General features: G+C 36.7%; 1 protein-coding gene across 1 annotated transcript; it reads left to right on the forward strand.

Annotated features, from left to right (window-relative positions):
* Nucleotides 1-1982: 1982 nt before the first annotated feature.
* Nucleotides 1983-11048, forward strand: LOC147076950 (uncharacterized). The gene is made up of 4 exons (XM_085941400.1): nt 1983-2204; nt 2303-2425; nt 5583-5735; nt 7632-11048. Exons 1-4 carry the CDS (start codon nt 2052-2054, stop codon nt 8610-8612), a joined length of 1410 nt encoding a protein of 469 aa, XP_085797526.1. The 5' UTR covers nt 1983-2051; the 3' UTR covers nt 8613-11048.
* The last annotated feature ends 482 nt before the right edge of the window (nt 11049-11530 follow it).

Consider the following 11530-nt stretch of genomic DNA (forward strand, 5'->3'; position numbering starts at 1 on the left):
GTTGCATTATGCAACGCTGTTAAGAATTTGGTTGCATATTGCATGGGATATAATATCCCTATGAATAATTCATAGATAATGAAAAAAAAATACAATACCTATTCAAATTAGATTTTCTTAAACAAAATTGGGAAATAACTAAAATCATACCAGGTATTTTTATTTTTTTAAATCATCACAAACACATAATATTATGTAAATACAAAAAAAAACTCCGCGCTTTACGTCTCCCACCTGGGCCACTCAGATGATTAATACAAACCCTGACGGCTAAAATTATTAAAGATGGCACATGCTCTGCCTACTGATTCTCTGCATGCTGGTTGTCCGAATTCGAAAAAAAATTGATTTGTCAATGTAACCGAATCCAAGGGATTCAAACAATTTCACTTTTCTGAAAATGATGTAAGTACCTAAGTAATTACAATAATAAAACTAAAGAAGTTATTTTAACAGACGAACAATACGTCGCACAGAATGTAGGTTACTGAACGTTAAATGAAAATAATCGGCGCGCGTAAGTAATCGGGCCTGGCACGGGCCGCGGGCGGGCCATGAGTTTATGGTAAACTTATTCTAAGTCTATTTTTCGTAACGCTTTTGCATCGGAGATCATGAGTAAAACATGTTCTATGTTAAAATATCATACAATATCATTTATTATTATTTTGTTTATTAACATTCTTCTTCTTCTTCTTTCACCCTGTCACGTCCCAACATTGGGGCATAAGGCAAGCACAAGTTGGCGCCACTTCCCTCGGTCCATCGCCAACTCCTGCGCCTCTCGCCATGTCAGACCTGCAGCACGTAGGTCGCTTTTGTAGCATCATTGCAGGGTGAGGGAGGGGTGGCCACGGCGACGGAACCCTTGAGGCTGTGCCACAAGGGTACGAAGTGCCGCACTCTTTGGCGTTCAGATGAAGACCCACACGCATCGAATTCGCAGCTAGCCTGTTCACGGTTACCTCCAACCTTTCGATCGTCGAGTCAAACACGACTGCGTCGTCTGCATACTCCTTGTCGCACAGTCTTTTTTCGCATAGATCGGTTGTGTCATCATGATGTAGGCGTATCCCACTGTCGGGGCAAACCGTCTTACGCATTATGAAATCCATCATGATGATAAAAAGAAAGAGCGCAAGTACACATCCTTGCTTGACTCCTGACGTGATTTCAAAGAGGTCAGAGGATGTTCCGGCTGCTCTCACGCGACACTCTGTATTGGTGTAGAGAGCACTTATCACGGCGACCAGTTTCTTTGGGACACCATAGCCTAGCAGAATTTGCCACAGAGATTCACGATGAAGACTGTCAAATGCCTCTTCAAAGTCCACGAAGCAGCAGGCGACAGGACGTACCTATATTCATCTCTTGGTACTGTTGCAGAAGGCATCGGAGAGTTGAAATATGCTCTGAGCAGGACTTCCCCGGGACAAATCCACTCTGCTGCGCACGTAAAACGTCCAGCATGGGACTTCTAATCCTGTACAGGAGAATCTGCGCCAACACCTTCCCGGGAACGCTGAGGAGAGTGATTCCTCTGTAATTATTATAGTCTTGTGGGTTAATCTTTTTGTGCAGAGTAACAACAATACCATCCCTCCAGGCTTTGGGGCACTGCTCCCTTTCCCACACCTCGTGCAGAAGGTTTAGAATTTAGGTAGTTAGGTAAGTAGGTACCTCGATATTTTGAGTTTACAACGAATTTTGTGTTATCTCAAGGACTTCAAAGTCAAATTCGAATAATAAACATTAGAAGTAATGAACTAGGTAGGTACCTATGCGTAGGTTATCCTGTCTTTTGCTCCTACATCCAGATTTTTTTAAATATCACAATAATAAATATCTAGATTTAGTAAAATAATTATCAGGCATCGCTAAGTACTGTAATTTTTGCAGTAAAACTATTTTTATTTTAGCAATCTTCTTAAAATGCACTATTTAACAAAATGTGGCAACTTTTTAATTGTAGCAACACTGCAATCGACGTGACATTTCTCATCCAATTGTCCGTATGTCATTATTATTATCTAACGTTTATATTGTCAAAAATGGACATCAAAAGTGAACCGACAGACCATCAATCAGATTCTGGAACACCCCCCAATGTAACATACGTACCGATTTACCATTCACACAACCCGGAAGACCAAACACCACATTCTAACATCAAGCAAGAACCCATTGACGACAATAACTTTGAGGTTAGATTTCTACATGCTTAATTATCTTTTCTAAAATGCTGTCATTGAATATGCTGTGTAGTGGCTACTCTTTATTGATTTTTTTTTAATCTGCGAAGGTTGACATATCTGACGTGGAAAACAAAATCGATCCTGTATCCAGACAAGTCGTCAATGAATCACGACACATTGAAGATTTTGACGTATACTTGGATGCATCAAAGTTTCATAATGATTTACAGGTATTTGTTCCATTAATTGTCATTATATTGAGACACTCATGTATACGCAGTGTCATTTCCAGAAGCACGCTGTCACTTTTATTTTTGTACCTATGGTTTTTCGTCTGGATTCGGGATGTGGAGGTGGACAATTAACACACCGGAATTGTAATGGAAGCGGCGAGGTTTATTTAATTTAATATTATATTACAGTTACATTTTTAATAATTTATTTTACGGAGTTCGAAATGTGCGTGTTTACTGTTTGGCTCTTTGCAGCGTATTCCCCGCCATCTTGTGTTTCGCTTTCAACGAGAAGCGTTGTAGAAAAACGGCGACGTTGCAAATATTTTTCAACGATCGTGATTTAACGCATTGCCAGCTATATTATTATTTATTTTCGTAATCAACCCTTACTATTTGTTGGATTTGATTACGACTCGGGCCTCTCCAGATACACAGAGACATCTCCAAATGGGGACCATTCGGCGGTGTAACAGCAGGTACCTATGTTATATTGCGTGCTCAATTGTGGGAGTATGTCGGTACTAAATATCAGTATTAACTAGTAAGTATTAAATGTGTAGATAGTGTTGTGAATATCTGTATTTCGGTATCAATTAATAGGTTTCCTTCATATACGATACCAGAGCATCTATTCTATACACAAGGATGCTATCCACGGCTATCGAGGGTAGTTTATCATATTGATATATTTATTAACTGTCTGAACTGTCAAAAAGTGCTATATTTTAACAGCACCTTTCTTGACTGTGTGAACTTTTAGAGCGAGATAGACAGCTAAAACAGCTGACTTATTGTATCAATTATAATATCTCAATACATAAATATGATAAACTACCCTCCATAGCCGCCGATAGCAGACTTGTGACGGAATAGATGTGCAGTATCGATATTTTCATTCGATACGATAGGTTTGTACTGTTGCCAAAAAAATATTGATAGATCATGAAGCGGGCCCCCAGGCAAGATCTTTGGCAGCCCCCCTACCTATCGCTATGGTTAAAAGCAGTGCAATACTCCACAGTAGCGTTTGCCAAGGTCACGTGTAAATTGTACGTATTACACTTTCGCCGTAGCACAGTTTACCTTAAGTTAGTCTTACCGGAAGAAGATTCCCGTTCTAGCACTGATATTTTTAAAAATACGTGTATGTGAAGCATTGTAGACTGTTTACTGTTCAATTTTCTTAGATTCAATGAGATTTTATTATATTGATTGCTATTTTGATTCATGATTGCTATCGAGTGTTTGATAACGCTATCATACGAGAAACTACCAGAATTTTATTTTAATATATAGGTACGATATGATTGTATTTATAATTATTTACTTACTACCAATACCTTTTAAAACTCACGTGTGTGTGATGAGTGAAGTCCTAGTACTTTGGTGACGAGGCATCGGGAATTGATCACACTATATTAGGCAGAAGGTATAATATGAACACAGTTATTTAATTTGTATAGTGGTCCGCGCGGACGTGTTCAGTGATATCCCGTGGGGGTAGGCAGATTGAGCATCGCTTAGGGGCGGCAGTTACTCGAAGGGCGGCAAATCGAGAAGAATCATTAGGTGTATATATAAAAATAGGAACCTACCTAAACTTAGTAATAACGGAAATATTTTTCGATTAAAAAAATCACGTCACTGGTTGGAAACAAAATGTATTAATTAACATAAAAGGTTTAACAGGACTGTAATTTTTTTGTCATGTTTGCGATGTCTAGTTTACTTCCGTTGTCCTTGGACGTAACGTCCTTGATGACCAGCAGTTACAAATGCAGATTTGCGAATTATATTTGAATTATAAGTAGATACATACTTACCTAATTAATTTATCCGAATATTTTTGGCTGTCACTCGCGAGTTTTAAATGTTGTCAGGTGTATTTTTTAATGTAGTTGAAACCGTGGACTCATAATATTGTCTATTGGAGTAGAGATGGTATATAATATTTTGTTAGTAATGTAAGTAACACATTTCCTAGATATCGGTGTCATGAAAGGATGATAAAAAATACTGTATAAAAAAACAGGGTGACATTTTGGCGCTGCCTAGGGGCGGTATTTTGTCTAGGGACGTCACTGGACGTGTTTATTCATTGAAAACATTGGAGTTACACATGGGGGTAAACATTGATTCAGCATCACTAAGGTAAATTGTAGTTATTATAGGGCACATGATCGATGCGAAAAAGCATTAAATTGGCTTGGGTTTTGGAGGTTGATTATTTAAGGGCACGTAACAGTTAAATGGTTTGCACTTCACTTTAAATTATTACAAATTCAAATTTGAAAAAAAAATTCAAATTCATTAAATTGGGACGCGTATGATAATTTAAATTTAATTCACGTAATTTTGCTCGTAACGTCACCCGCGCGCGACGGTGCACGTCTTTTTCTTATTATCCGGTCTCCATGGTAGATTTTAACTAACGGATTTTCAAAGGGCATTCTTACATTTGTGGGATCTAGTCTGCTGAGGAGAAGAGCAAGGGGTAGGTTTGAAAAATTGCAAGGTTTTCGTCGGGCTCGGCTATCTAACGGTACGCGCTTGGGGTCTGGGAAGACCTTGGGAGCTAGCAGGCATAATATGCGTTTGGTTTGAATGGGCGCTGAGGAAACCTGTTTGCTTCGCAAAGTATTTATTTTTTTTGTTGTAAGGCAGGGCTTGTTAACTTTTGTCAGGGATATTTTAATATTGAGGTTAAATTCCTGATATGGCATTAGAGACCTTTTTATGGAGAAGGGTTTCCTTTGGTAATACTACCTATTTTCTCTGGTTTTCTGATGATTTTATTACGTATTTTTAAGTGGTCTATTTAGGTAATAAATTAATTTCTATATTATACGGTATATTAGACCAATTGTATGTTACGTCACAAGCTCTTTGCATATTGACTTGTAATAACAGCTACTCTATCCTATCTCTGGCACTATTGAGAGGCTTTAAAGTTTTCTTTTCTGTTGGCAAATAATACCATTGCAAAAAGTGTTAGGTATTTTAATGTTGATTAAACTACACGTGATATCGAACACATGAATGAAGTAGCGAGGAAAATAAATACCGGTGGATGGTTTTATTTACAGAAACGACCGTGGTATCGTAGAACATTAATTGTAACATACAAAATATTATTATATTGTTCCTACAGAATCCTGCAACGCACCTGCGCCACCTGAAGTATGAGAATGATAATCAAAAAGTTGGCGTCAAGCGTGAGTTTTTTGAGGACACGGTACAGCCATTCAATTACGAAGACCCACAGCCTGGATGCTCATATTCGGAACACTCACCAGTTATTCAGGTGCTTTCGTTGTATTTATTTTTAATGATAATACTTAAATTCATTTATGTATTATGTCAAATATGACACGAGTGACTCAACATCTTCAAATAATGCATGATCAAAAATTCCGAAACGACAAAATGAATCCAAGAATTTGAAATTTGCTTTTTACTTAATGACGGTCAGGCCAGAAAATTAAAGAAATTTAAAGGCTCCGGAATGTCCTCAAATATTACTAATATTCCATGCGCGTATCGTCTACGTGCCAAACTTTAATTTATATTATCTTACAGACGTTACTATTGACAATTTCATATTCTTTAACACTAGTTTTATTTTTTTCCACATTTCTCCACACTCGAGAATTAAACCTTATTTCAGCCGCACTCAGAAACCAACACATTTCCCATCATTTTTGTGTTCCCTAACTAGCAAGAGTCGGCCTTTTAACATACGCACCTTTTATACAGATTATTTTTCTTTGTAATGATTTTAGATGCATATCGAGCAGGGACCCTACTGGGTGTGGTATAACAAGGAACATATCTCAAGTGTGGAAAATAATGGGATAATCTTAAACACGTTTTAGAATATGTTATATTCAAAAGTAACGTATGTATGATAATAATATGCATTAATAATGTAACGTGCATCCAATATTGGGTGCCGTCGACATGCTTTGTTATATTTGATTTTTACGGCTTGACCGCCATAAAATACCCTGCTACAAAATATTTGTCCATGGCTATGGCTTTTACATTTATATTTTATTAATCTGTTCTGTGGTATCGAATAATGACAATTCTTTAAAATATAAATTATCGAAAAATATTATCAAATTAGGTGCTTTATATTTGTCGCTCGTTATTGCAAGTAAGGTCAACCGCAGGCTATAGTTAGACAGTGTCGTGTCAGTCTGGACCATGAGAACAAATGGAGAAGCGAACACTGACAACGAAACAACTCATAGAAAAATGTAGCAAGCTGTCATGAGAACTGCCACCGCCATCCTTAGATTAATAAATCCTGAGCATAACTTTTTGCACAAGCAACGAGTGGCCCACTTTTCAGCTGTAAAAATCAGATCCCAGATTGCTTGACATATTGATTCGCCCTTTCTCGTTTCAAATTGAATTATGAAAAATTCTCAAATCAAATATATTAATTATCAGTATTATTTATAAATAATATACATTCCTGTTATTCTTCAGCTTTCAAAGTCAGACTAGTCCTTCACACAAGAACCGTTAATAATATCGATTTCCAAAAAATATGTAGCTTTGATCTATGCATTACATTTGTAGAAAGTGTATTAATGATAGTGTATTATTTATCATTTAACTCATATATCCAAATCAAACCACTCCCTGTGTCAAGGCAGTTGGAAATGTCGATTTGTAATAGCATTTTTAATACTCATATTTTTATTAGCAGTGTATTCATATATTATGAATTGTGTAGGAATAGTGAAAGAATACTCCAACAAGTGAACACGACAGACGCGTCAGTATGAGCACTCTATAGACAATGACAGGCAATGATAGGTCATCCATAGACAATGGGAGGGGCGAAAAGTAGGACCAGTCGTGTAATGTATCGGCTGTCTTCTTCAGTGGGCAATGGAACTGCTCGTAGATAAGTCTGACTAACTGCTCTCTTTCGTTCGGCGTCGCTCTAACTACGTCATATTTTCTGTCAAAACTATCGTAATTCACGCTTATCTGTTATATTTATAGCGCAAACTGTTTTGTATCATTTTTTACGACCAAGACAAGTCTGAATTAATACTGTCTCGACTATGGTCTTCGCTAGGCCTAACACTACTGATTCGCATTAATTAAAGATAATAATTTGTATGGTAAATAATTTTTGTCTCTTGTATTTTGATACATCTGTATGACATTTTTTTTGCAGACTCCGCTCTTAAACCACGATATCGGAAGTGTAATTGAGTCATTACCCCTCGATAATAATGTGAATGCTGGCTACGAAACTGGAAAAGACGTTCATGATATTAGAAACGAAATAGTCCTGGCTCCAGAGCAAAAAGCCAGTCTCACATTAGACAATGTGTCATCATCCAACAATATTGATCCTAATCTCAATGAATTTAAACCATACGCTTGTAACCAATGCAATTATAAAACAGCCCGTGCTTCACACATGAAGATGCATGAAACAGTGCATAGTGGTGAGAAACCGTTCGAATGTGACATGTGTGACTACAAAACCAACCGAGCCACTACACTGAAAAGACATAAAATCGTCCATAGTACTGAGAAACCATTTGAATGCGATTTGTGTGATAACAAATACAATGAATACAGCGGATTGAAGAGACATAAAATGGTGCATAGTGGTGAAAAACCTTTTAATTGCAATGAATGTGATTACAAATGCATACAATTGTGTGAATTGAAAAAACATAGTTTGATTCATACTGGCGAAAAATCTTTCCAGTGTCCATTGTGTGAATACAAAAGCAAACGACATAGTGATTTAAAAACACATACAATGATCCATAGTGGTGAGAAACGGTTTCAGTGCAACTTGTGCGACTACAAATGTATACAATCATGCGACTTGAAAATACATAAAATGACTCACACTGGCGAAAAACCTTTTATGTGCAGCTTGTGTGAGTTCAAATGCAAACGATCTACTGATTTTAAAATACATAAGATGATCCACAGCGGCGAAACACGTTACCAGTGCAATTTATGCGATTACAAATGCAAACAATCCGGGTCTTTGAAGATACACAAAATGATTCATAGCGACGTAAAACCTTTCAAGTGTAGTTTTTGTGATTACAGATGTAAGCAATCTAGCAATTTGAAGCGTCATGAAATGAAACATGCTGATGAAAAAACGTTTGAGGTCCCAATTGTTTGAGTACAAATTTAACTTACCAAAATTTAAAGTAGCATCCAGTCATGCATACTAGATCGTAACTTATTAAAATTCAAACCAATATAATTACCGATCACAGTTTGCGTTAAGTAGCGTAAAATGAATACAAAGGCAACTCAGGGGGCGTCACAAGATTTTCGCTTTTTTTAACCCCCCCATCATCACATTTTGTCACAAACGTTCCGTTATAACCCCCCTAAACGTTAAAAATCAAGATTATTGTAATATCCTCAAACCCTTGTGTTTTCTGGGTGGGTATTTTTATATTTTTTGGTTATTTTATAACGTCACATTTTCGCTGACTCACCCAGTCGTCAAAAATCATCACATATCAAACCCCCGTCCCCCCTATAATGTGACGTCATATATGGACGGCCCCTAAGTCAGAGCTTTGGCGATGCATAAAAACCCCTCAAGATCCTATCATTTTCCTGATTCCAAAATACAGTAATAATACGAGGGCTTAGTGTCAAACAACACTATCTACAAAAGTGCAGCTTTACAGGAGAGCCAAAAATCATTACTTTAGATTCTTGTAACTCAACAAGGGATATGTTTATTTAAAACCTAATGTTAATACTTTATAATTTATTGTGTATTGTACATTTATCTTGCTTATGATGATGTTAAAATTTATAGAAATAGTTTTTAATGTGATGATTTGTAATATGAAAATAAGGGTAACTTATGTAGTTAGCGTTAAACTTTACTGACGATTTATTAAGAAATTAGAAAAGATTGACATAACGTTGTTTGAGTATCATGTAGCCATAAATGTAAAATAACGTTATCTCAAAAAAAAAAACACTTTTTCGTAGATAACGTTGTCTGAATTTAAGCACTCGAATATATCATCCAGTTATTTAATGTTACGTTACATGGTCCGTTATGAGAATAGAATTTTTCTCTCGTTTATATATTATAAGGCACCGATCTGTTAGGTAAGTTTAAAATCTGTTGGGCACATTTTTGTAGCGCTATGTAAAGCTCAAATTACAGTTTGCAGATTATTAAGCTGACCGTCTATCTAAAAGTCTAAAGACACTTTTGAGCCGTCTTTGTGGGTATATTCTATACTTATCGACCGCTTAAGTGAAAAGTGATAAATATTATCAAACTTAGGGTAGTTTTTATCAAAGTATTAGAACTTATTTTAACGATTGCAACAATTATTGATACAAACGTACCCTAAGTTTGATAATATTTATCACTTTAGCGGTCGATAAGTATAGAATAGACCCACTAGAGTCGTGACCGAATTTGAACAATTCAAAATTTTTGGGCACGAGTCACACGAAGATTACTTAGAATGTACGAAAATATCCGAATTTACCTTGAGCATCCGTGCAATTTCCAGCAATTAATAATAGTAATACAATCAGCAACTCGTTACTTGGCTAAAAGTCATATCCTATAGTTTCTATTGCCATTTAAAGTAGGTAACATTATAAGTGCAAGGACGTAGTAGTCGCGCGAAGACGGTGCGGCGGCGTCTTGCGCAACTCAAACGTATAACCGTGTGTGAAATGTTCGTAGACAGTGTCTTTTTTGGGGCATAATACACACGGTTATACGTTTGAGTTTCGCAAGACGCCGCCGCGCCGCGCCCGCCATACCACTACGGCTGAGCACTAAGGGAAGACTGTTTGGTATTGCCACCAAGTTGACCGATGGTTATTTTTTGGTTTACTTATAATTAATCACATTATCAATTACTGAGCGTATATTATGAACCAATTAAATCAAGCGTCTACAATAAATCCAATTGGCAGATGAATTCTTCCATGTAATTGCTATTTAAAATTGATCGTTGAATCTGGTTGGGTCCAACGTTTCCTCTAATTTTTCTATTGTATGTGTGGATCATCAACGCTTCTGAGCAGTGGCGCAACTAGAGTTGGTGTCACCCGGTGCAGTAAATTTACTCCCCCCCCAAAATATTTTTCATTAAAATTTGCGTGATCGAGTTAGTCGCACTTGACCTTCACCTTTCGAGAAATAAGTCGAATAATTGTGCATGTGATGGTTTCGTGCATTCGAGCAAAACTAAAATCTGGCAAAGGAAACTTTATTTTACAATATTTTTATGTGAGGACTGTGTGGGGGGAAGAAAACATGTGCGGACACTTTTTGGGAGGTGTGCGCACGCAGACAGGTAACATTGGTTGGGTCTGCTGGTGTGATTAGGCCTATAATGTAGTGATGTGCTCATAACTTGGCATCCCCCGCACTGATGCCTGAATTTTCCTATACTAACTAGACTTTTAACATTAATTTTATGGCAATTGTCTAATTATAAGTAAAATCATTTGTCTTTGTTTATATAGAATCAAAATTTACTTGATTAATCAAAGTAAAATCGTGTATTTATCATCTGAAAGAGTTATGAAGCAGCTGATATAAATGTTCTTTTATTTTTATGTCAAGCAATTTTATTAAAACCTAAGATAAAAATCAGATAAATAGCTTTCCTAACTTATCTGCGATATAAAGGTTTATGACGCCTGTACACTGCATGGAATTACTGTCGGCAATTGTTCTTATTTTAAACTGTCATTACAATAACTGTTTACACGTAAAAGTGCTGACTGTCTCTCCAATCTTATTCTTCAAGAGTAAGCGAGACGCTAGGTTGTCATTTTATACTACTATCTGACAAATCGGAGCTCAAAATGAGTAGTTCATATTTTTACCAGCATGTTCGCCTCAATCGCTCTACTGCGCAGGCGCATATCGAGAATAATCTTACCTGCGCGCAATAAATCATCACAATTTGGAATCTTCCAATCTTGTTTGATTTATGCACGCAATCTTGCCAACTGCAGGATAATACATGTTTTCCCATACATATTCTTACTGTGCACAGTACATCCATGCACGTGTAAACAGGGTATTATGAA

The sequence above is a fragment of the Rhyacophila brunnea genome, unplaced genomic scaffold (assembly GCF_057557595.1).
Source record: "Rhyacophila brunnea isolate RB1 unplaced genomic scaffold, BYU_Rbru_1.0 scaffold_13, whole genome shotgun sequence".
In the NCBI taxonomy this organism is placed as follows: domain Eukaryota; kingdom Metazoa; phylum Arthropoda; class Insecta; order Trichoptera; family Rhyacophilidae; genus Rhyacophila; species Rhyacophila brunnea.

What these genes read in the sequence shown, in the direction of transcription:
- LOC147076950 (XM_085941400.1), top strand. Translation starts at nt 2,052, where the DNA reads ATGGACATCAAAAGTGAACCGACAGACCATCAATCAGATTCTGGAACA. An exon ending in TTGACGACAATAACTTTGAG is followed by an intron (nt 2,205 to 2,302) that starts GTTAGATTTCTA and finishes TAATCTGCGAAG; the next exon opens with GTTGACATATCTGACGTGGA. An exon ending in AGTTTCATAATGATTTACAG is followed by an intron (nt 2,426 to 5,582) that starts GTATTTGTTCCA and finishes TTGTTCCTACAG; the next exon opens with AATCCTGCAACGCACCTGCG.